The 27,324-nt window shown below is 31.6% G+C and overlaps 1 protein-coding gene across 1 annotated transcript in view; it reads left to right on the top strand.

Moving 5' to 3' along the window:
* LOC149480214 (neural cell adhesion molecule 2-like) overlaps positions 1–25,795 on the top strand; it is a 41,384-nt gene extending 15,589 nt beyond the window's left edge. Inside the window, exons 2-17 of the mRNA XM_089706840.1 lie at positions 1,580–1,712; positions 2,215–2,423; positions 2,760–2,870; positions 4,954–5,157; positions 5,958–6,109; positions 7,323–7,464; positions 10,711–10,841; positions 11,159–11,318; positions 16,575–16,731; positions 17,095–17,234; positions 17,681–17,817; positions 18,413–18,578; positions 23,262–23,415; positions 23,768–23,928; positions 24,999–25,147; positions 25,480–25,795. Of these exons, the coding sequence (XP_089562966.1) occupies positions 1,580–1,712; positions 2,215–2,423; positions 2,760–2,870; positions 4,954–5,157; positions 5,958–6,109; positions 7,323–7,464; positions 10,711–10,841; positions 11,159–11,318; positions 16,575–16,731; positions 17,095–17,234; positions 17,681–17,817; positions 18,413–18,578; positions 23,262–23,415; positions 23,768–23,928; positions 24,999–25,147; positions 25,480–25,623 (2,450 nt within the window). The 3' untranslated portion in view covers positions 25,624–25,795. The remainder of the gene's footprint in view (positions 1–1,579; positions 1,713–2,214; positions 2,424–2,759; positions 2,871–4,953; positions 5,158–5,957; positions 6,110–7,322; positions 7,465–10,710; positions 10,842–11,158; positions 11,319–16,574; positions 16,732–17,094; positions 17,235–17,680; positions 17,818–18,412; positions 18,579–23,261; positions 23,416–23,767; positions 23,929–24,998; positions 25,148–25,479) is intronic.
* The last annotated feature ends 1,529 nt before the right edge of the window (positions 25,796–27,324 follow it).

Below are 27,324 nucleotides of genomic sequence, written 5' to 3'. Positions count from 1 at the left end.
GCCGTGACCAAGGGAAATAATATGGATTCATTTTTATATATTGACATTAAAATAACAAAATAAAACGACTACTCATAATATTATTATGTGAAATACTTGCACCTAATCTGTGAAATATCTCCTATTTCATTCACAAAGCTTCAGACACTCGTATTTCTGTTTCATATTATAGTGAGAATGTATTTTCAGAGCAACGTCGTTTCTTCGTCGTATTACACTTATAACTGGACTATATTTGTCGAAGAATAAGCCTTGATGTGGATTTAACTGAAGGGAAACATGCTATATATTTTTAGGCTTTTATGCTATCGTATTTTCATGTATTTTTACGCGAGTGAATACATTTAGAAAATGAATTATTTTTAACGGGTTTTAAACGATAGGTAGCAATTATATAATTGTCATTAACATAATGAATAAATCACGTTTAAAATCCGTTAAAAAGTATTTCATTTCTTGTGTTCTATGTTTAAAGCGAGATCAAGAAGAGTTTATAAACAATGATTAAAATTAATGAATTAAAAATCTTATTAATTTAATTCACAATATAGTAATTAATATTTAATGTATTTTAATTTAATGTGCATATTATAACAGATAAACTAAAGTATTTGAGCGTAACAAGAGAAAAGGTTTAAGTTCGATTCCCGGTGCGCACTTTATGCGGTTTATCATTTTTCTATTTTGAGAATCATCAGTCTGACATGTACCTTTTTTGGATTCTAGTTAGTCTTCAAAGGCAATTTTAAAAACTTGAATGAAGGAAAACTTTTGAACTTCATACCTTCAAGACATTCCATTTTAAAACAATAACTATAGCCTCAATTGAAATTTCAATTCTAGAACAAAAATACTTTAAAATGTTGTAAAAACGTCAATTTACTTGAATACCTTTTACAAAGACGAGATAAACTACAATTTCTTTGAAGTCGTCTTGACCTATTTGAATGTGAATTTTTTAGGCTTTCTTTTTGAATTTCAAATTTTTCTAAACATCTCGAGTTTACGTTTTTTAAATGTACTTATAACAAGCATTTTATTCTTTGGCTCAATAAAGATTACAATTAAACCGTATTTTATAAAGTAAAAACTAAAAGATACGTACTTTACTTTCTTTAACTTTAGTATTCTAATGTTTAATTAATGTTTATCTATTATTACAAATATTACGCAAAAAAGTAGGTATATATTTTTTAACCTGATACTTAATAGCATATCCTATCCTATCCTACAGGATAGGATATACATCCTACTAATCCTACTAATATTATAAATGCGACTGTTTGTGAGGATGTGTGTGTGTTTGTTACTCTTTCACGAAAATACTACTGAACCGATTATATTGAAATTTAGCACACATATAGAGGGTAACTTGGATAACATAGGATAGGTTTCATCCCGGAAATCCCATGGGAACGGGAACTTTGAAAACGCGGGTTTTTCTTTGATATCGCGGGCGAAGCCGCGAGCGGAAAGCTAGTATCTTAAACTTTATCCTTCCCCATACAGAACATATCACCTGAATTACTCTTGGTGTTAAATATAACACCCTATATAACTGAATGTATTCTCTTTGCAGTGCCAACATCAGACGTGCAAGGGGTGCTCGGCAAAAAAGCGTCATTGCCGTGCGACATCCAGCCGCTGCACTCTGACGACGCGGTTGTGATGGTGCTGTGGTTCAAGGAGTCTGATGGTGAACCGCTGTACAGGTGCGTGGGATTTTGAGCTTTATTATGTGTTGATAGAAGCGAAGTTCGCTTGGTATCTGTGCCTGCCGTTTATGGTAAACCGCTATATAACAGGTGCGTGGGATTTTGAGCTTTATTGTCTGATATTAGAAGCGAATATAGCGTGGCATCTTTGCCGTACAACATCCAGCCGCTGCACTCTGACGACGCGGTTGTGATGGTGCTGTGGTTCAAGGAGTCTGATGGTGAACCGCTGTACAGGTGCGTGGTAGTTTGAGCTTTATTATGTATTAAAAGGGGGTTGGTAGGACCGCAGATTCTTTGCTGGATGTGTGATTTTTAATTTTTTGTTGCGATGCTCTGTGTAGGTACCTACTGAAGAGTAACCGATCATGTTACATATTATCATGAAAACATGAAATGCAACACCTATTCTTATTCTTATTCTTATTCTTCTATTCTTAAAATAGGGTTTAATTACTATTTATTTATGTCATCAGGGCTTTTTTTTTGTTCTCACCAGTTACGATATCCGAGGCCGCTCCTACAACCAGCCCAAGCTCTGGTCCTCCCCTCTGGTCTTCGGGAACAGGGCGTACTTCAGGGGGGGCGCCACGCCAGCGGTGCTTATGATAGACAACGTTATGGCCGTGGATGCGGGCGTTTATCGATGTAGGGTGGATTTTAAGAATTCGCCGACTAGGAATTTGAAAGTCAATTTTACTGTTATAAGTAAGTATATAATATTATATGTAGTAGTATAGTTGGTATATTGAAAGTTTGTATTTAATTCTTGTGTTAAAAATTTACAATATTAAAAAAAATACAAATAGTTATATATGGATGAATATTATGAAATTAAAATGCGTTAGGCTTAAATCAGCACAACAATATTTATCTATGTGTATTTATCAAATTTTAACTGAACATTTAACATAAAAAAACACCAAAATAAATTACCAACTCAAAAAAATCAATAAATAACCCAAAAAAGTCATCACTTATTAGTAACATCAAAATAAATGTAACTTTATTGTACAGAGTAATTAAATTATACTTTAATTTCAGTCCCACCCAGCAGACCTACAATATACGACGCGAAAAGAAGAGACAGAACGAAACTCGTAGAGCCTTATAACGAAGGCTCTAATGTTTTATTAATCTGCGAAGTCGAGGGAGGTGAGTTAAACACTTTATTAATTTCTATCTATATTAAAAAAAACTATCAAACTTAATTTAATAACATCTTTAAAACTAACACACAACCTACTTCTTACTCCTACTAATATTGTAAATGCGAATGTTTGTGATAATGGATGGATGTGTGTATGTTTGTTACTCTTTCACGAACAAACTACTGTACAGACTTGATGGAAACTTTATAGTAATATAGGTAATCAGAATAAAACACGAGCTATAGAAATACTTGATTTTGTAGGTTCATCCGTGAGTGAAGCCGCGTGGCACAGCTAGTGTTGAATAAAGTGGTTTGAAATAAGCTAATTGGCAAACAAAGCTCAGTAATCACGTATTATTGATTCCCCGTAAATTGCTACTGGCTAAAAATTTCGTTTGATACATTGTGCTTTCTGACACTCTAGTTTCAAATGATTGATTAAACCTCACGTTCTGTTTAAACGTGGTTTAAACTGTGATTAACTGTGCATTTTTGAGCTGTTCAACGCATTATTAGTTTGTCGCCCAAATAAGACGTCGAATACATTTTAATAAATGGATCAAATTCGATAATTTAGGATAAATATCCATAACAAACTATGAGAAATTAATTCAGCAATTTTTTTTTCAGTCGCAGCTATTTCTTTAAATAATTAAATACGTATTTAAATCAATAATCAATAGTGTTAAATCAATAAATAAATTGGAATTTAAGAACAAATAAAACGTTTAAATTATACATCATCAGAATTTTCTTCTAAAAAAGGGGACAATTAACATTTCTTACACCTACACTATACTACAAAGTCAAACCTAATTTCCCAAAATACCACAAATTACCAGTTTTTCGTTATAAATAATTAAAGTCCATAATTTAACACCTCCACATTATGCACACATTAAGTATCATATCACTATATTATCTTGATTGTTATCAGATCATTAAAGAAACGACCACCCTGGGCTTACCTGTGTTTGTGGGATCGGTGTTGGCTATACTCGACCTGTTATTTTATTTAATGATTTATTGTGATATATTATTTGTAGAAGAGGTAAACTGTTATCGAATGCGAATGAATATGCGAATATAAAAATAACAGGAAATAATAAAATAATATTTTAAAATGTACGTGTCTTGAAGAATAAAGAATTTTTAATTTTTTTTAATTCAATCTTATAAAATTTATAAATTATTAATATCCTTTATAGAATTGTTTCCATAATTGCTTTCACTTACTTTAATACCTACTTAAATAATAATTCAAATAGAAAACAAAATTTATTTCAATCCCAAAAAATAGCTTTATCCCTTCATAGTAATTCTATTGTATTTAATCGTAGTTTGTTTTGACTCGGCAATACATAACTACAGAAACTCAATTATTTACACGTCATGTCGAACAATCACTGCTATATCTTTAACTCACAACTAAACACGATACTTTATTACCAAACATTCAATTAGGTGGGAAGTAATTTTCTAGGATCATTACATGAAATCGAACATGGCATAGACCAAACGTGGTCGTCATTATAACTGAGAAGTGTCTATTGTCTTAACATACAAACTATTATGTTATTGCTTTATTTAATTATACACGCGCGTTTTTATGTTCGTGTATGGGCGGCTTAATTGCTTTGAATTTCAAACAATGCTTGTAATTTGTTGTGAATAGTGAAGGAAGAGGTGTAGATAATTTAGATTTGTATGGGTTGTAGGTTTATTTCTTAGTAAAGTCTGTATTACTAGCAATTGTTTGAAAGTATGAAATGTTTGAAAATATGTGTGAATATTCTCATGGTACTAAATCTTTGGTAGTTTCATTTTGGTTGGTTAAATTATGTGTTTGTTCATGACTTTTAATGAACGATACAAATAAATTAGATGAAAATCTATCATTAGTTTGAATATCTGTTTACTTTTGTTACAAGTTCCATAAGTATTTTTTCTTAACTCTTAATAAAATTATTTGATCGAAATAGCATGTCAAAATAAATAATTGAACCATAGTAGCCTTACCTCAAACGAAATAACGTTTCCGTTTTTAACAGAACCTCTTAAAAATGTGGTTAATGTCTTTCGCAGGTCGACCACGCCCACGCGTCACGTGGTACCTCGAGAACGTGGTCATAGATGACTCCTTCGAGCAAAGAGCAGATGGGATCACGGTCAACACGCTGACTTTCCCGAATGTTGGCAGACAACACTTGAATGCAAGACTGGTGTGCCAGGCGTCCAATACCAACCTTGCACCGCCGGAGACCAAAGTTTTGATACTAGATATTAACTGTGAGTACATAATATGTTTTTTGATTGGTAAAATAATTGATTGTGGCACTGTTTTGGTTTTCATGTCCTGAAACTGATATTTTTTGTTTTATGGCATTCAAATGCTTTATAAATATAAATTTATAAAGAATAGAAAAAAATTCGATCACAAGGCGGGACTCGAACCCGCATCCTTATAATTATATTCGAATTATAAGACGTTGTCACGTCAAAATGAATTATCTTTGCTTATTTCATTTATCGTATATGCAAAAGACAAAATGTAACGTGTTTTATAAAATAAATATATCTGTACGTACAATAATTTCATTATAAATTAAATTTTGTTCATAAACTTTATTAATATTTACAGTAATTGCTTTAAATAGCGTTACATATAAAATACATTATAAATTTCTGCTTTGATCATGATGATAAACACAAAACAGTGATCAGATAATTATACTGTAAGTTTTACTGCTTTTTTATGATCGTTTTAAACAAGCTGTTAAATAGCAATAAAACAGCTTTGTTTTTATTATAGTTACACGTATTAATATCTTCTTCACATGATGATTTTGTCAATATCTTTACAATAATAATGTGTTACATGAAATTAATGTTTTTAACAAAAAATGATTAGTTTTATGTATCAATAAAAGTACCCAAAAAGAAAAAGGTCACAGTTCATATTATTCGACATTATATTAAATCTATCAGACAGGTAACATATTACAAATCCTTAACCGTAAATCAATCCAAACAAACGACACGCTTCAAGCATCAACGAATACTTATAATAAATCTAATTCATTGAACAGTGAAGCCGATAACCGTGGCCATACTGACCAAGGAGCGGCAGGTCTCCGCTGACAAACGGTACGAGGTGGAATGCAAGACGACAGGCTCCCGACCGGAGGCGTCAGTCACTTGGTGGAAGAACAATAGGCAACTGAAGCGGATGGCGAAAAATGTGAGCTATTGTCTGTTGTAATTGATAGATTCCTTTCTTGCGAATTCTGTATTGTTTGGAGTAAGAGTTTTCGGTGTTGTGATGACTATACAATATGTAGGAACTTATTTAGTAAAACATTATTATTTTTATTTATTTAATACAATAAAACAATTCATTATACATTAATTAAAACTGGCGTAAACATTATCTCTTTAGAGATTCGATTAGACATTAGATAAAGATTAAGATAAGAATGTAGGTTAATTTAAAATGTAGATTCTGGTATAATGCAAGAAGAAGAAAATAGTAGGGTAACTTCTATCTTGTCAGTCAGATAAATTGTATTAAATTTTTAATAACGTAAAAATGTAGTTTTTGAGAATTTCGCTTTTAAATGAATGACCTTATCTATAAAATGTTCCCTAAAAGTAACAATACCTTATTTCTAGTTCATACCTTTAAAAGCATTGAAATATAGTGATTTCAATCAATAAATTAACTTGAAACTGCAAGAATAATAAATTTTAATTACATCCGCGCCGTTTTATCAAGTTGTAAATTAATTAGAGCTGCATAAACGATATTTCGTTCCGTCTTGAACTATAATGGGAATTCCGCAAGGGATTCTTCGTGTTTTTTCCTTCGTTTTGAAAAACTATTGTCTGGAACAAATTTTCCGCTAGGCCTTTAATATTTGCGAAGTTTGGTTCTCTTAGATAGGCGGTTAATTAAGGTACCTTTTGTTAAGATCTGTCTAGATTTTCATTTAGATTATTAACATTATAACGCTTCTGTTTTGCGGTAAATTGTTTTAATTATAATTTATAATGGATGGTGTTTGTTATTGTTTAATATGAGTCCCGTAAAATGAAATTAAAGTTTCGTGATATATTGGCAATAACGTTTGTTTATGGCATTTTACTATTGGTCTTTAAAGCTATGCAAAATGAAAGGAGTTATGTGTTGTAACAAACCCGGCTTTATTTTATACTAGCTGCGCTCCGCGGTTTCACCCGCGTCGCTCCACTCCTGTTGGTCTTAGCGTGATGATATATAGCCTATACCCTTCCTCGATTAATGGGATATTTAACACCGAAAGAATTTTTCAAATCGGACCAGTAGTTCCTGAGATTAGCGCGTTCAAACAAACAAACAAACTCTTCAGCTTTATAATATTAGTATAGATATATGTATAGATGTTTAAATAATTAATCATGTTTCCTTGTTCTAGTTCTCAGAAAACAACGAAACACTTAGTGTTCTAAGCCTATTACCGAGTGTGGAAGATGACGGCAAGTATTTGACTTGCCGAGCTGAGAACAAGTTCATACCAGACTCTGCTATTGAAGATAAATGGCGGTTGAACGTGCATTGTAAGTAGTAATATAATTTATATTAATAATAACACATTTTTAGAATATAAATATGAAACAAAAACTATAAAAAATATTATGTAGATTGTAGATACATATTTTATACGTTCGTATATAACATACATACGCGACCTATACCTAAAGCCTAGATACTTAAATAATCAACCTATAGATACCTACACAAAAAGTACGATCATACTGTTTACCTTGTGAAAGTGTAAGAAATCTAATAAACAAAACTGTTATTAGATACAACAGTATCAACATAAAACACAATTAATACAAGAAAAACAATTTTAAAATGTTAATTCTATTCATTCCCATATACATATGCGCATAATTAACAAAGCTGTGAGTACTAGATATAGGTCATAGGTTAAAGCTAATATTTGTACAGGCAGTATGAAACAGTCGAGTACTCTGCTATACAGTAACGGGTTTTGTTACAGGATTTTTAGAAAAAAGTATTCTAAATGTTTACGTTTAGAATCGTAAAATATTTATCATTTAAATAAAAGTTTTTCTAAGCTGAGATTTGAAAACTTTTTACAAAAAAAAGCAATTAGTTAGATCTTTTTTGTGACTAATAAAGTACATAATTATAGTAGGTATATAATTTATTAGGTTTTAGACGAAGCGACTAGCGAGCGAAGCCGCGGGTCTAGTCAGAAATATAAGCCACTATATCTATACAAAGAATAGTCTCAATCCGATGAAGATTTTTTGAGAAATGCGAAGCGGAATCCTAAACCTATGTAACGTTGTACCTATATTCTTTTATAATCCTATTTTTCCATTAATTATTTTATTTTATATAATATAGGTAATAATATAGAGAATTTTCTCTTAACGGACGTCTTACGTCTCAATTTAATAATCTCCTTTTTCGAAGTCGATAAGAGCCACTTCGTATCAATTATTTTTTACAAAGAAAAGCTGTGTTTTTAAATCAGAAGATTAAAAGTGAGTAAAGTCGTTATCTTATTAAATAAACGCTTAAATACTTACTGCTAAATGTTTTAATAAAAATGTATTCGCAAAGACAATCTAGTCCTACGCAAATATAAGTCTTACGACTTAATTAAAAATTCATTTGCTTGTACAGCGGGGAAACTATAATATTCATTCATAAGGCGGGATACACGCGAGCGTTTTTAATGATATTTCTCAGTTTTAGGACGTTTCTTAATTGTGAAATGTTTATAAATGAAGAAAAGGGAATAGGAATGCCGGAATTGAAGTAACACAAAGTGAAATACATGTAGAGGAATTTATATTTAATACTAGCTTACCACCCGCGGCTTCACCCGCTTTGTCTAAAACCTAATAAATTATATACTAAAACCTTCCTCTTGAATTACTCTATCTATTTAAAAAAACCGCATCAAAATTCGTTGCGTAGTTTTAAAGATTTAAGCATACAAAGGGACATAGGGACAGAGAAAGCGACTTTTTTTATACTATGTAGTGATAAAGCATACATTTAACTATAAATTAAAGAAGTAACTTTGATTATGCACATATTATCAACGAATAATAAAAATTATAAAATAAAAATTACAAAAAACTAAGCAGTATGAATAATTCTAAAACTTAAATTCAAATAATATGTTACGCTATCTGAACTTTCGTCCTGTTTTTGTTTTTATAATTTCTTTCAAAGTCTTGGAATAACAACTTTATGAAAATAAATTTATTCAGCATAAACATCAGTCTACAAACGCCTTATTTCAAAACTCATATAACATCGCTACCAACATTTATCTCTTAATTTTCATATAATTAAAACGATCTAAAACAATTTTCCATTTCACTGTCGAGTTTTTCATCAATTAAGATGAGACTTAGACGTATTTTAATTATGACTCAGTGACACAGTATAAATATACCTGAAAAAAGATAACCTATAGTTGTCTATTTGGTATTAAAAAACTAATCAAATGTGGCACAGGAATTTTTGATTAATTTCAAATTATAAAGTTAAGATACTAACGAAAAAAATCATTGAAAAGAAGCATTGATAATAATATTATGTTAATCTTTTCACTAATGAAATCTGAACCAATAATTAATTCATTTCTTTCTTATTTTTTTTTTAAATAAATAAATACTTAAATAAATCGTTTATTTGCAACTAAACATGGTTTAAAAATACTATACCTATATAATAAACATTTAATACAGTTTTGGTGTAGAACCTTTTACATTTTAAATGCAAAATAATAAAGATTTCTTGTGTTTTAAAATGAAATCCAGGGACCTTTTTACATAATTATTTTTAAATTAAAATACTTTTAATAAAGTTGAATTTCAAGATGGAATTCAGTGTAACCGTCTACAGAGAAAAGGTTATTGGAAAGTTTTTTGTAGAATGTAATTTGTACTTAAATTTTTGGGTGGTAGAGCATCATAGGTTTCAACTCTACTTAATATAATTTAGTGATGGTAGAGTTTTTATGTTGAAATAAACATGTATTTTAGTGTCTCAATTGGAAAAAAAGTATTGCTTATAATAAAATACGATAGAGAGTAACTTTTTTCATATTCATTTACAGATATTGTTGGTAGGAATGTTTTAAATGCTGTTATAACAATAACTTACTGAACAAAATTATATACCTACGCCCAATTTTGTAAAAAAATGAACTGAAAATGAATGAACTGAAATGAAAAGTTTTATATATACATTTTTTATTTATAGTAGATACTACTATTATATATTTTAAACTAGCTGTGCTCCGCGGTTTTACCCGCATTGCTCTGTTCCTGTTGGTCTTAGCGAGATGATATTATAATAGCCTTCCTCGATAAATGGGAGTTGTTGCCGAGATTAGCGCGTTCAAACAAATAAACCAATTCTTCAGTTTTATAATATTAATATTTATTTTAAATTAATAGAAGATACATACTACTATACGTGTAATATAAGCCGCTGTCTTAAGTTTCACTACATAGCAAAACAAAGTCGCTTTCTCTGTCCCTATGTCCCTTTGTATGCTTAAATCTTTAAAACTGCAACAAATTTTGATGCGGTTTTTTTATAGATAGAGTGATTCAAGAGGAAGGTTTAAGTATATAATTTATTAGGTTTTAGACAAATCGGGCGAAGCCGCGGGCGGTTAGCTAGTTGTTTATAAAGTAAAAGTAACGATTTAGTATTTACTAATCTGTTGTATGAGTTTCTCATTAAGCAGTATGTAATATTGCTTTCCAGTAACTCAGAATATAAAAATTATCTTGTTACAGATGTACCAATCGTGGACCTGAAGATGGGATCCAATTTAAACCCAGATGAGATAAAAGAAGGGGACGACGTGTACTTCGAGTGTACTGTTAAAGCAAATCCTAAGACACATCGACTGGTGTGGTTTCATGGGGTAAGTACGAAATTGTATAAGCCAAATTCCGATAAGATTTTTACTATGGTGTATTTGTAAATGGTATAATTCATAGATGAAGTTCATTGTAAAAACATGTCTTTTGAAATGTAGGTTTTGGGTGATTGAATGCGATCATGAGATTGTTAATGCTCATTTTAATTATTGATACTTCTTATTTTATTTAATAATATTTATCATGCCGATGCCAAATATGTTAATACAGTAACTATAAACTTATTAAAACAGGTGTGTGTTGTTAATTCTGTAAAAAAATATTCATATAATTATTTGCTTATACAATGCTTTATTTCTAGAACACAGAAATATACCACAATGAAGCGGCCGGCATCATTCTAAGTGCTCAGAGTTTAGTACTACAGAGCGTGACGCGAGCGGCGGCAGGCGACTACACATGTATGGCTGCGAACAGTGAGGGAAAAGGGACGAGTAATCCCGTCTCTTTGCTGGTTCGATGTAAGTGAATCTTCTATGTATATATGTATAGTTAAGATTTTTAAAAGAAGCACAACATCACTAGTTTCACTTTTATTCTTTCTATATTAGAAAATAAAGTATGGGAAATGTCGGGTTAATGATATACCTAATTAATAAGTCGCGTTTAAAATATGTTAAATTCATTAATTCCTATAAGAAAGTCATGTTAGTTACACTATTGATAACTGCAGAACGGCTGAAGCGATTTTAATGACTTTTTGCTAGTAGTTTTCGTAAGTAAGTAGTTTTCGTTTCGTTGGGATTATGATAAGAATTGATAAAAAATAAGAATGATAAAAAATTGGGAGGAGCCGGAACGAACAGCATTAAGCGGAATATGAATATTTCTTAAGGCTAGTTTTGCGAACTTTAACCTTATATAAAAAATAAATTGAAAAAGTATAATTAAATGTAGTAAATGACGTAATTAATTACCTTAAGATTAATCTTTCATCTATTTGCTACAGTTACAATATACCTTCTTAATTTAGACAATCTTCAAAATAAATAGATTCAAAACAATTATCAAACATCACCAGATATACTATAACTTGTTAAATTATGCCATATATTACCCACATGGCGTAGTTATGGTTCCCAACCCGATTCAATTAGAGCGGCTAAAATCTACCATTGGAGGACAATTTAGTCTACAAACTGTTTAGTAATAATTTAATTGTGAAATTCATTTGCCTGTTAGCCTCTCATAGTTAAAGTTGGATCATCTATTTATTCTCAGGCTAAGTGCAGGTAAATCTGCTTAAAAAAGTGAATACGATTCAGTTATACGAAATGCATTTGCCATGTGGCCTATTAAGGAAATCATGATAATACTTACTAGTCTAATTTCAGTGTAGTTAAAATTAATTACATGTGCTATTCTAGATTATTAGGTACTACATAGGTACATAGTATAAAACAAAGTCACTGTCGTCGTCTGTTCGTCCATAAGTATGCTTGAATCTTTATAACTTCGCAACGGATTTTGACGAGTTTTTTAATAGATAGTAACGTTAATTTTATGATATTATGTTAGTTATTTTTTAAATGTGCCTGGCAATATGTAAGAATCATGAAAACATCTTTTTATACGTCCCCAAGTAACATATATAAAATTTAGCTTTTAAACTATAATGAAAGTTAGGTACAATTTTATACACCTTTACTACCTGTTTCCTGCCAAAGTAACCACAACCCAGACTTGATAATCGCTATCGGAGACATATACAGAGAAACTTTCAACTTTCCTAAAGAAAGGAAAGTCTGGCTGTCGTGGGCTCTTGATCTATATAATTATATATTGGAAATAGATTCAAACTTATTAGTTCAAGATTTATCTCAAAGTGTTCACATTTAAGTGAAATATCGATCAATCTGTTACTGATAAAAACAATAAAAGCTCAAATCTATCGTCAATCGATTCAGGTTCGGTAACAATGACTAAGTAGGGTTTACAGAAACCCTTTCAGACCCTAGCGAGGGCAATGGATCCTATATAAAAACTTGGTGTCAAATCGTCATATGAAAGGAGTATTTTTTAACTTATTTTTAGAATCAGTGAATTTATCTACCAACATAGTTGTGTACTAAAGTATTTACTCAATGTATTATTGCTGAAGCAGCATTTTATATTCGTATATTATTATGATGATGAGTAATTCCAGCTTTCGGACAAGTGTAAAAATTTTATACTGTGAATTTTCTGAAAAATAGAGCAACAACATCATAATTTAAATTAATAATAAGAAACTTAAACCTTATATGAACTTTGCGTACTTTTAATTTTAACAACGTTAATTTATTTACTTGTAAACGCAAGAAATTAGAGCAGTAAATCACATACAAACAAAAAGTTACCTCGTATCAAGTGTTAAAAACTTTATTTCTATACAAAATAACAATGTTTTATCCACAATTAGCACGTAGACACTACTAAAATATTTCCACTGCTAAAAATTTTACATAAAAATTTCAGAGCACCGGTCACGTAATTTGAACAGCATAACAAAATGGCCGACGTTCTAACGTAAACTTTTATCACTCATGAAAATTGTTTGCTTTACTAAATGCACATTTTATATCAGCACACACTAGAACTGGAGGCTATTAAAATTATTATTATACATTTTTAGAGCGAACTTGCAATGTTTATCTTAATGAAAAAGATAGATTTGGTTCTCAAATCGTAAAGAATTTTTAGTAATGATGTTAATCCTTCCTACTAATCTGATAAATGCGAAATTTTGTGAGGATGGATGTATGTGTATGTATGTATGTTTGTTACTCTTTCACGCAAATACTACTTAACCGTTTGCAATGAAATATAGAGGGTAATTTGGATAAACCTATAGGGTAGGTTTTATATCGGAAATATCATGGGAACGGGAACTATGCGGGTTTTTCTTTGAAAACGCGGCTGAAGCCGCGGGCGGAAAGCTAGTAATAAGATACTTTTATAGTCGTTCTACGTTTTATAATCATTATTATAATAACAAAACCCTTTCAAATCTCGTAGATTCATCTTTCGCAAGCAAACTATAACGTTTTAATAATATCAAACTTCTGTGAATTTTTCATCACAACCATGTTTACAAAAGGAAAAAAGCGCAGTACACTTTTAATACGCTAAAATGTGGTAAACTAGAAACTAGGGCGTTTGAGCTCACGGCACGATACGGGAAAACACGTGACGTAATCCAATTATGAGACGGGCTTGACAATGGAAACGAGCATTCGATTTTCGCGTGACCTGGTGGTTTACAAATCTTGGTGTGAAGTGTTCCTTTAGACATGGCAAGATTAGAACAAATTAGATTTCATTTCATTCTGACCAGGCGCATTTTAACCAGGAAAATAACATATTTTGGTCACGTTGGCTGAAAATTACATAGGTATACCTAAATAGCCGTTAAATAAAAAAAAATATCAACAAGTTAAGTACAATAATTAAAGCCATGCAATTTTTAGGTAAGTAGTATTCAAGATAATTTTTGAATCCTTGGAGACTTTTTTAATCAATTTTTAACAATTTTTAAAAAGAACGTAACTACGTTGACATATTGGTTTTCAATTTGGCTAAGATTTGGCTAATATTCTTCCTAAAGTAAGTATACAATATAAATTTCTTTAAAAAATACCTTTCTAACTTTTAAAGATGAAAAAACACAGCTCTACAATCTAATAAAACACACTGAACGAAACAATAACTCCGTTGTAATTCAAAAAGAACGTAAAAATAATGTGATCAGAGAAACATCAGTATCTGGAATCCAATTAGAAGAAATCAAAAGGGTTCATACAATGAAAACAAAATATTCAATTGGTATTCGCGAGCCAATCATTGATCGCAATAATCAAATGAAAAGGTAGGTGCATATTGTTTCCTTGAACTAAAGCTTGGTTTACATCTTCTGTTTTGAATTGTAGGTGTATGGTTATTTAAATATTGTAATTGTGTGTTTGTGTGTGTGTGTGTGTGTCACGATTAAATGTGTATTTAGGCGGAAATTATATAATTAGGAAAAGTTATCTAGTACCTATTGTTACATAACTTAGTGAATGTTTTTCTAAAGAAAAATAAATCAAACAGTAATTAAAAAATGAAATATACCACACTACATTTTTGTGCAAAGGGAATCGAACCTTTACCCTTCTTCGCAAGTACTGTGTGTAAAATCAGAAGTATAAATTGGGCACAGTTACAAGCATTAGATTAAATTTATTTAATTTTTATCTATACTGATTCAGCTACGCGGATACTGTCCAAATAAATTAGGAAAGTTCAGTGAGGTGGATAATTGGGTAACATTTCATTTAAATGCTTATAAATGTAGCAAGTTTAATAATAAATTATAAGTATAGACTTATATTACAAAGAGGAGTACTCTAACGATTTAAAAAATATTACATTATAAGCTTTGTCGTTAATTTTTATTTTTAAGTCAGTTCATCCCACAATAGAAGCTGTAGTGGTTAGTGAAATAAGAGAAATCTAAATATATTAATTAGTACGTATCGTTGCTTAAAACCAAATAATTTGTTCTTGTTAATAAAATGAAATAAATCAAAAGCACAATATAATATTTCACAAGATGTAATACAAATATATCATAAGATAAATATACAGTCATTATTCGAATACCTACAAAGCAGTTTATTATCGACACAGAAACTTAAATGCGAAAAAAGAAACCACAAAAAAAAAATATTAATAATTAACCTGCGCAAAATTAATGCACAATGTAATACCACCTTTATATTTCATCTGTTTTCCCTCTAATACCGCATGTCGCTGCCATATAGATTTCTATTTAATTTTAAAAACGTGTACGGAATAGATTTTTCTAAAGTGGTACTACAGTTTTATTAGAATCGCAATGTGCATTTGAAATTCTTGTTTAATTATGTTTTATTTCAGTCTTTTGATAGGAAGTTGGAATATTTCTTCGACTTTGCGTCCATTTCTTATTTCACTGCGATAATATTAATTAACTATTATTACTGTTCGTATATTTGATTAGTCGAGAAGCTGGAAATTTATAATTATTCATTCTTATACTGACTTATTAGACTATCGATTTATGTACCTACTTACAAGAATTTTTATTTGATAGATTCGTTCTTGAAAAATAGTTTATGATACACATAATATTATTTATGCGTATCTTTGTGATATTATATTTTGTAGTTTACTTAATAAGTGCAGTGATTCCCTGTAGGTGCTATCAGACGGATGCATTCTACGACTTTTCTCAAAATTTTCATAGTAAACATTTTTTGAGCAACAATCTTAATACTATTATAAAGGCGAAAGTTTGTATGGATGTATGGATGTATGGATGTATGGATGTATGGATGTATGTATGTTTGTTACTCTTTCACGTAAAAACTACTGAACCGATTACAATGAAATTTAGCACACATATAGAGGGTAACTTGGATTAACACATAGGATAGGTTTTATCCCGGAAATCCCACGGGAACGGGAACTATGCGGGTTTTCCTTTGAAAACGCGGGCGAAGCCGCGGGCGGAAATCTAGTTTATCTATAATTTTGCTGAAAATATTGTTTAAATGTATCGGGTTAGAACTTTTCAACATTGCAACACACAGTGTTGTAATAAATTCTTCAACAGTTCATTCATCTATGTTGCTAAACTTTACCATGAACACAGGACTTAATTATTTTGTATCAACATTCCTTATTCCATATACAACAGACTTATTAATCCACAGATGCACCAGTATGCGCTGAGAGGCGAGACAACGAGCTCTTCGGCGCGCTGAAACACGAAACAGTACTGCTGCATTGCTCTGTGGACGCGAACCCAGCGCTTGTCTCCTTCCATTGGACGTTTAACAACTCTGGGGAACAGTCTGAACTGCCGCCACGGTATTGTTTTTTTAATCTATGATCCTTTCCTTGCATGTAGAGATATAATATTGTATTTGTACTTTATTGCCTTTAAACTGAGAATCAAAAGAGACGGTGGTCATACCGTTTATTTACATATATTACATACAATTTTTTAAATGATAGATTGCTTGATGATAGCTATAGAAAAATGAGAACTTCAAAGTTTTTTAAAAGGTTATCCCATCTTAAATTTGCAATTGTAAAAGTAATCTGCTTTGGACACGTGCCAAAACGCCTTAAATGTTACTCTAGACAAAACATACGCGATTTTTTTTTTTTTTTAACACTCTTTACACTCTTTTTCTTGTAAATACTTTACTAATAAATTCAATTCCACAGATTATACAGCACCCACGGGCACACATCCACGCTAAACTACACACCAACAACGGACATGGAGTACGGAACCCTCGCGTGTTATGGCGAGAACGCGGTTGGCCAGCAGAAGGTGCCATGCTTGTTCCAGTTGGTCGCTGCTGGTGAGATTTTCTTTAATTATTATCTATTTAGGGTGATTGTAAACAATTATTAAGAATATATAATATGTATATAGTTTATGACAGTATAGTGAGTTAAATTTCCTTCAGGTGTTATAATTTTTATTTCATTTAATATTTTTCGTGAAAAATTGCCTTATTTTAAATGTATGTTTGTTTTTATATTCATCTGATACGAATCCCTCGATCAATATATTGTGTTTTGAGGTATGAAGTAAATACGAAAATCTGGATCTAAGTCATGTGGCACTGTTGCAGAGGAATACTAAATAATTAATATTCAATCTATTTTAATTTATATTTAGGCGTAATAGTTGAATTTAAATAAAACACATGATTATACACATATCTCGTATTTATTTATATAACAATTTGTATTAAACAATTTATATCAGTTCGAAGATTCTCAATCTCCTATGTCTTCACAGGTCGACCATTCCAGCTCCAAAACTGCACGGTAGCTAACCAGAGTCTCGACTCCTTATACGTGGAGTGCGTTGAGAACTTCGATGGTGGCCTCCCACAGACCTTCCTCATGGAACTGCTTGAACTACCTTCTTTGATTGTAAGTGTAAAGCCTAGTAAAGCCAATTTTGTTGCATTTTTTCGGAGCATTTTTATGAAAGCTGAAATTGGATATTTATAACTAGCTGTGCGTGGAACACAGCTAGTTACCCGTTTTACCCGCAGTCTCCGCTCCTGTTGATCTTAGCGAGATGATAATTATAGCCTATAGCCTTCCTCGATAAATGGGCTATCTAACACCGAAAGAATTTTTCAAATCAATCGGACCAGTAGTTCCCGGGATTAGCGCGTTTAAACAAACAAACTCTTCAGCTTTATAATATTAGTATAGATTGAAGAATTATTTTTCAAGTAATTTCAAAATTATATCAATGGAAAATATCATTTAAAAGTAAAGTCAAGCATTTACTTTATGCCATAAGAATACAACAAGACGTTACCTACTTTTTAATCATATCCTCATAATATCCTCACTTTGTAGTTTATTTATTCCGAACAAGTTTGCTTTTACCATAGTATTATACCTACGTAACGTACTACGTAAGTAATAAAACACTTTAAACGAATTTTAAACCCCGCAACCACGATCGTTGGCTAAGCTTCAAAATCGCTAAAGCTTCAAAATCGTTCCTTAGGTACGATACAACGTATCAACAAACAGGACACCTCCATACTTCGAGATCCGTGGTCTTCCACCAGGGGTCAGTTACAGGATAGACCTGTATGCCGTCAACGCTAAAGGCCGGAGCGACGTGTCCACGATCGAACACGTCACGTTAAAGGGACAGGCTAAATTCACTGGTAAGTAATAATAAACAAATACTAACATTTCAGTGCATGTTATATACATAGGTATAAACATTCCTCTCGAATCACTCTATTAAAAAAACGCATCAAAATCCGTTGCGCTGTTAACGTTTGGCTAGTCGTTCAATTAAATGTCGTCATTCAATAAACGCGCTAATCATTCCATCAAATAGCAGATTCAACTGATGAACAGAGGCCTGCGACATATACATCAACTTTGTTCATAATATACTATGTATACCTACTATGTAATATGGTCAATGATAATAGATATCCGAAATTGCGAACATAATAATATACATAATAGCAAGAAAATCATAATAGCAAGAACATATAGCAGGAAAATCGTGTCCACGCTACTAGCTTGTCACAATTAGAGAATCCAATCCCGCATCAAAATCGCGATCCCGCAAGCCTGCGGGATTAAGATCATCAATCCCGCGGATCCCGCGGGATTTGCGGGATTGATTTTAATTATTATTATTTTTGTTTCATGTAATTTAAAGAAAGAAAATACACACAAATATTTTTTTTATGATTATTCTTATCAACATGAAGCAAAGTTATCACTTCTTCTATAATATAAAAATGAATCCCAAAATGTGTTGGTAAGCGCATAACTTGAGAACGGCTGAACCGATTTCGATAATTCTTTTTTTATTATATTCCTTGAAGTACGAGGATGGTTCTTATGTAGAGAAAACGTAAATATGTACCACGGGCGAAGCCGGGGCGGACCGCTAGTATATTATAAATTAAATATAATGATGATGTTTAAGACAATACAATATTCACAATATTTCACGTTTCATATTTAGATTTTTATTTGAAATAGAACATTCTTCGAAAGCATTTTTGAAAATACTTTCGAAGAAATGATAAAGTATCTAACGTTTCATCTTTTAGATTTGATCTTATGTTGTTGCATAAATAACCAGCGGCGGAAAAAGCACGCTCGGCTTCCACACTTGTAGGCGGAATTGACTTTACATAAGTATAAACAGCTTCCAAATACTTCCCCCTATTCCCTCCACATTCAAAAAGTGTCAATATCAAATCAGTTGAATTATCTCGAGTGGGTACACGCACAGCAGCTCTAGACTCTGCCACCCATTCAGTACGCGCAAAGTTAAATCCCCGTGCGCCGTAGGGGAATCCCCAGTCATAGAGTACCTACTGGAACTGACATTGATTACGTTCCGTTCCGTCCGATAATAGTTCAGATCATCGTCTGAGCCTATTTTTCTTACTTTTTTTCAATCCCGCGAACGTGCGGGATCCCGCATGAGTAATCCCGCATTTTTGATCCCGCAAAAAAGGTGCGGGATCCCGCATTAGCGGGATCCCGCGTTTGCGGGATTGGATTCCCTAGTCACAATGTAACAAGCTTTATTTATCGTAAAAAAAGAAAAGAAAAGAGAAAAGATAAGAACAAGGTTTTCCCAGTTTACAATTTGGAATCAATTAATTAAGGACACGTTTTACAAAGCTTTGACTTTCTTCTTTAATATAATAACTGCATGTAAGGGAATTCAATCCCCTCCACATAAATTGTAAGTTTTAAAAATAAATTTTGTGTTTATTACTATTATTTTGAGTAGCTTATTTTATTCCGTAAAATTAAAGAAAATTGTAAGTATCATTATTCAGTGTTAACCTTTATAGCAGTAACTTACGTCTAGATTTTGTGATCCTTAATTCAACTCGGATTGCTTTGGCTAAAAAAAATCTTCAGCCAATTTTCCTCTATAAAACTATAATTACATTACAACCTACTTATTCACACTGGGCGCTTGCTCGAAATCCAGTCGTGTGCCATGGAAATAAAGTGCAATTTTGTTTAGATAATCCCAATCTAATTCAGGGACCGTTTATTTACTACCCAATAATAATAAAGCCGTGAATTCGCTTGTAATCTTGGAACCAGAGTCACGCCATTGCGGAAAAAGAAATGACTTCATTTTGAAAGGCATTTATTCCTTGTAAATTGTGATAATAAAATTCTGTTGGTTTTTAATGGACGCGACAAGATTTGCGTTTAATCTTTGATTAGGATAAGTTTTATTTTCAGTGGTTTTTCATGGTGGGCGTTTAATTTATGAAATGTTATAACAGCACAGTACTAACTTACGTAATTAATTGTGTAGTTCTTTTTTTATTATGCCTGTTACAACATTTTTCCATAGGTAATAGAGAGGGGTAAGACAAAAGGGCTATTATCAAGAAGCTTATATCTAATACACTGGAGATTGCACTATGACCATTAACTTGTCACAAGAAAATATAACCTTGAATGACGTCAGTGTTGTTTTTTGTCTCTTTCTGTGGGTGACCACACTGGTTTGTATATTCAGGATTTTTCGAAATAAAAAAAACTAAAAATCATGGTCTATAAATAATAACGACATATATTTTTAACAGTATTTATATTATAATATTACTGGTCAACTTACATGAATAATAATCATCTTTATAGGTACATACCATTTTAATTGGTAGAGAATGATAGTTTTAAATAACGCTTGATAACTTTTGATCTCATACTACGATTTTTTAATTAAAATGAGTGCTACATACATTAAAACATCGTTTTGGTTACTCAAGCTTCAGTCTAAAACTTTTCAATATTCCAAAGGGAGAGTTGCATCGCTAGTGTTGATGTATGGTAACGATATTACAGTTCTCAGAAATTCGTATGTCTTTCAGGAGCTGTACTTACGGTTACTAATGGTTTCATGGTGGTTAATTATAATATAATTAAAATTACTTTATCAGTTGAGACGCAGTAACAAGAATGTGGTAAATAAAAAGGTATAGCACTTTTCAAAAGGTATTTTTTTTCTGGACCGTAATCCTCAGGCTTAAAATGCAAACTGCATATTCTGGCATGTTGATAAATTTTACCCTTGATAGGCACTATGGACAGCCATTTATTTCTTTTTATTTCATTTTTGGAAAGCTGAAATACGTAAAACAAAAAAATATTAGGTTAAAAAGTATAAATTTCAATGTAAAAAAGAACAAACCACAACATGTGAGTGCAATACCGATGTCGTGTGTTGTTTCATTACTAGTATAAATTTTTTTAAAATGGTGTTCTAAATATTCATCATAATATTGTTTAGCCATATATTATCGTCGCTATCCGTAAAAACCCATCATCATGGTTACCTTACTTGTTAAATTTGTTTGTTGAAAACTTGTTGAAAAATGATGAAAGTATTAGGAAAAGAACTTATTTAACATGATTGCTTAGTAAAGTGATGATAAATTTGACGATTTTTGCCATTAAAATGATTCTAAACAGGTAAATTCATGAGTATTGAGGAATATTGTAAATAACGTAAATATACACTTGCCTGTGAAATTATAGGCCAGAATTTGGTGTCCAAAAACTTCTGCAATTTTTCACAATGCAATACATTATTAATATTCGGAAAATATTTATTAAATACGCAACAATATTAACTTAAATATTCGAAGCGACGCAATTTTTTTGACACTTATGTCATATTGTCAAAGTGAGAGTTGCTACAATTTTATTATGGTAACTACCCATAATCAGGGAATATCGCTTTTTAATAATTGGTTCAGATACTTATTTTATTTAGCATAAATAATAATTGTCTCATCCAACAATGCTTCTGAATGACGTTGTTGGCAATTTATCAAGAAACTCATGTACAAAAACTAACCTTTTGCACAGAATATTACAGCATACATAGTAGCCTTGGGAAAACTTCGTATTAACAGTGGCAATACCAAGTTAGGTGTGAAAGTGATAGAACACAACAATTTTCTTGTTACACGTCAAATGTTCATACCGAAATCTCCAGTGTATTAGATATAAGCTTCTTGGCTATTATTAATAATTTCTTATTTGTAATCTTTGCTTAGTCATTTGTAACATCAAACACTTACTGCAGTGCTTTGTTAATTAGATAATAATCATCAAAAATTTATACAGAAATGCAAAATATTCACATTTCTGACATTGCATTCGACACAGCACCTTCAAAACTATTAGCCAGCGCATTACAACGTCTCAATTACGTATGCAATTTCAGAAATACCGAAAGAAGTCAATCGCGTGCCAACACGAAAGCTTAATGAGAAATTCTAGACTTCAGCTAGTAATTTATGTAAACCTATAGGTAATACACAAATCATTGTATTAAGCTATTCGGTGCTATTTATAATCCTAGATAGCATAATGTCAGGTATTATAGCTTAGGGATATTATCATTACAGATCTAGATTGTAGTTGAAATACATTATGTGTGTACATATTTAGTGTTTGATTTACTGCTGTGACTAAACCAAGCTTATCCTATGGAAAGTCATAATTATTGATTGTGTGATATATTTCTTTAAACAATAAAATTGATTGATTATTACATTAATTGGTTCCACTATTTATTCGTAAGCAAATACTTAAAAACAAGAAAGTTTACAACTACTTACTGAAAATTATATCATATAAAAGTGGTCTACTGTTTACCGCGATTAAGTGTCTTATTCCTTAAGAAGATTTTTGCTGAAGCATTCACTTACAGTAACGATATAATAATTCAACTAATTCATAATATTTGCTCTTCTATAAATCCATTGTTCCTTTTGATTAGGCCATCATCCACTACCACCCAAGTCTTTAATAACGTGCTATCTTTTACGTAGGTGAAAGCAGTTCGCTAGGCGTATCCCCAGTGCTAGCCTCGATCGCGGCGATGTCAGCACTGCTGGCGACGGCTGTGTGCGGCATCCTCGCTGTGCTGTACCGGCGGCACGCCAGCAGGCACCGCCACTTGCCCGCTAAACACGCTCCCTTGAGGTGAGATTGTTAACGTAATAAACTACGTTCAATACAGATTTATTTGGTGTACCTATAGTAATATAATATTTTACTTGAAATTTTGCGTAAATAATACATTTTGTATCTAGGTATAGTATTTTCATTTTAAAATCAGTTCAGAATACCTTTACCACCAAGTACTTTTTTTTTTATTTTTGTGCAACTTTTTCTGACCTACAGTTACTTTTATGAAAAATATTAACGCATAATAATTACCTAATTATACCAGTCACCTTCATGTATTTATACTTAATCCAAAATATACAATTTTAGCATACATCGAACCATCTATTTCCTTAACCAATTTCATTTCATAATTTTTTCATAATAGCGAAGCAATGTACACCGAACGCGCTGGCCAGTGCCCCACGCCAGTTAAGCAAGAAGTTCGAGGTGAGGTGTCCAGCGTGGGGTCGGCGGGTGCGGGCGGTGCGCTACTACGGGACGAGCCGCAGGATGACGCTGACCCCGATATTATACCTAATTTATATGGTACGTAAGGTCGATATTCCTTTGCGATATTTAATTTTTATAAGAAACAAAAATGTATTAGTGCCTAGAAGAATCTTTACCCGATATTGGACCTTATTTGAATGGCACGTAAGGTCTTCATTCCTATTCTGGAATAGAAGGCGCAGTCTTAAATTCTGTAGAATTTTGAATTTCGAATCATTATTTACATTTTTATGTTAGATGCTGACACCAATATAATTCCTAATAATTTATATACCTATGTAATACGTAAGGTTGATATCCCTATACGATTCTTATATCAATTAGTTGTATGATAAGACGCTGACCACGATATTATACCTAATTTGTATTGTGCATAAGGTACACTCTTCTTAATATTAATGCTATCTAAATCGTCGAATAGGACGGTGATCCCGATTATACCTTATTAACACCTACCATAAGGTTTATATTCCTGTACAATTTTAATGCTATCTAAATAATTGTATAATAGGACGCCCAACCTGATATTCTACCTTATTTACACCTATCACAAGAGCTATATTCCTATACATTTTAAATTTATAAACGCTACTGTACTATCGAAGTGTAATAAGCATTGTTAACGATGCTGATGTCGATAATATTTAATCATACAACGAAGGTTGTAAAGCAAATATTTGTTCCAACGTTAATTGGGTGCTGACTTGAACACGTGTACATTCTACATTACCTATCGAAAAATAAAATTATTTAGGAATAAAATATTGGAAAAAATGTCTGTTAATTAAGTAATAAAATAGAATATCTTGGTTACTGTTTGTTCAGATTTTATCTTTAATTTTTGTCCAATTTATTAAAATATAACGTTAGGTTCTGTTTTCATCAGTCAATTAAAAACTATTCCTTAATGAAGAATTTAGGAGAATTTAGGAAATTACTATCATCTGAATATTCATGTAAAAATGTTATACAAAGTGGAAAATATTCGATTACATAAAAAAAATCAGGAAGAATTTTTCATCTCTATGAGCAATTATTAATTCATAAAAATTTCACTTAATTTATAACAGTAGCTTGATTCTCTATATAATAATTTATTTACACAGAACGACGGCCAGTATCGAATGGCTACATGAGCCTTCAGCGCCCTCTATCGAACAGCAAGTTAAGTAAAAACGACGACGCGAGATCGGAGCCTGATGGTGGGGGGTATTACGACTTTAGGAAGAAAGATTATAAGATACCTTTAACTAGTGTGAGTATTTGACTTTTATCTGGTATTAAATTATTTTTGATACAGGAAAATGATTTCTCTATTTAGATAAATATAGATCTCTATTTTATCTAGCCATGTAACTTGCATAATTTTTAGTCCTTTCCATTAGCCGTAGTTCAAGAATAAGATTTGATTTTTTTTTCTGTGATAACATCGCGTTTTCAGCTTCCTCTAATGTAGCTTATCGATGTTCTGTGTCTAAAATTTTAAATAACATTATAACAATCATGTAGTACCTGTAATGATGTTCAGTATCTCAATTTCTGTATCGCATAAAAAATATTTTTTTACAAACTACCCGCATTCCACAGTCATACCACAGCCTCGGCCGCGCGAACAAGGGCGTAACCACCAGCCCGAGCTCCGGCGGCGGCGTGACGTCATCACTTACCGCGCACCGCTTGCGGCCGGAGGTCGTCACCACGTCGCACCGCGTGCAAGAGAGCTGCATTTAGATATTTTGTGGAGCATTGTTGTGATGATGTTTACTTGGTTTTATGGGCCACACAATGGGCAGTGTTGGCCCAACAAATCAGCGATGTTTACCGCTATGAATAAACATCACAATGACGGCCAATCATAGACATTTAGACCCTCTACACTATTGTGATTGCCTCTACTCGCCCCACGCTGCCCATTGTGTGGAGGGCCCATTAAATTTTTTTTGTATCAAAATAGGGGGTAAACTAGAGAAATGTTACTTGAATAATTGTAATTTGCAATATATAATTTGTATGTTTTACGCATTTATTTCAGAACACCAGGTCTGTTTTGAATAGACCAAACAACAGTTTATTTCAACACTAAACAAAACAACAACTGAGTTGCTTGTCTCGATATTTAATTAATAAGCAATTATAATATTAACGATCTTAACGATTTAGTCACCTGCTAAAAAAGGAAATCGATAAACATCTTAAAATAACATGGGCGTGTTTAAAAATATAAATTATCAACAATATACACCTCAAGAACAACATAGTCATTTCTGCTATAAATAACAACGCTGTTAATAATATACAATTTTGTAAATTTTCCTTGATAAAATATGATTTGTATCTTGTTTCTAACATTTTGCAAATAGCGTAGGAGTACCAACGCATGTTGAAAATAAATATGACATTTTTTTGCTAATTTGTGAAATGGCTTGTTGTTCTAATATTCAGTGGTTGCAATGAACAAATATTTATACAAAAAATTAAAAGTTAAAAAATTAGGTTTGCTCTATATTTAGAAATGATTTTCGCGATTAGATGAAATAATTCCTATATTTTGGACAATTTACTGTTGTTTTTCTTATTAAAGATAACCAGATTAGCTAACGTTGTATATTATTTAAGTATTTTCTTAGTGATAGCTGTAGCTAAAATACATGACGTCATAATGCTCCCTTGCTCTGACGTTACCTTTGTACAATAGATATAGCAAAAATATTAAAACTGACTCATAGCAATGCTCAAAATCCCTCCGATGTAAATATAAATAAGATGACTGTGTTCCTTTAAACGTGTGTAAAAATGTTTTTACTTCGAACTGTAGTTATAAGTTAATTTGGCACATGGTCTTACTTTTTCATTCAACTTTCATAAAATCTTAATTGAATGAAATATAAATTCTGTGGTATCTGGGAGACACCTGTTAACTCCAAAAAGTTAAATTTTCAGGAGAAGCAATTTAACATATTATTGGCTGCTAAAAATCGGATATAAGATATAAATGAATTATGTCAAATTATAATGAAATATCATATATTAACCCTCTTTTTGATTGTACAGTTTACAAAATTGACGCAGTAGTTTAGCGAATTATGTGACTTATCAGATTTTAACCAAAAAAAAAATATTGCAGTGGAATGGACTTATCTCAAAATGAGCAAAATAAAAATAATGATTATTTCATTGCTATTCATTTAATTAAAACAATTTTACGTTATTTTTGTTATATTTCTTTATTTATAAGTTAATTTCACAATGGAATCACTCTTATGGCTAATTTTAATAAAAGTATGGACTTAACAGGAGTGCACATGCAACGAAAAATTTAAATAAAGGCACATATCAAATAAATACCAAAACAAAAGAATCACTCATTTGGATACTAATCATAATCTTCTTCGCTATCTGAGTAGTTTTCCAAAACAGAAGCTGATTGGTTTA

This window comes from Colias philodice, chromosome 18 (genome assembly GCF_061535455.1).
Source record: "Colias philodice isolate Cphi_HAF_F1 chromosome 18, ilColPhil1 Martin Lab GWU primary, whole genome shotgun sequence".
Taxonomy (NCBI): Eukaryota; Metazoa; Arthropoda; class Insecta; order Lepidoptera; family Pieridae; genus Colias; species Colias philodice.
The sequence above is the reverse complement of the archived record's forward strand: the minus strand, read 5'-3'. Positions and strand labels throughout refer to the sequence as shown.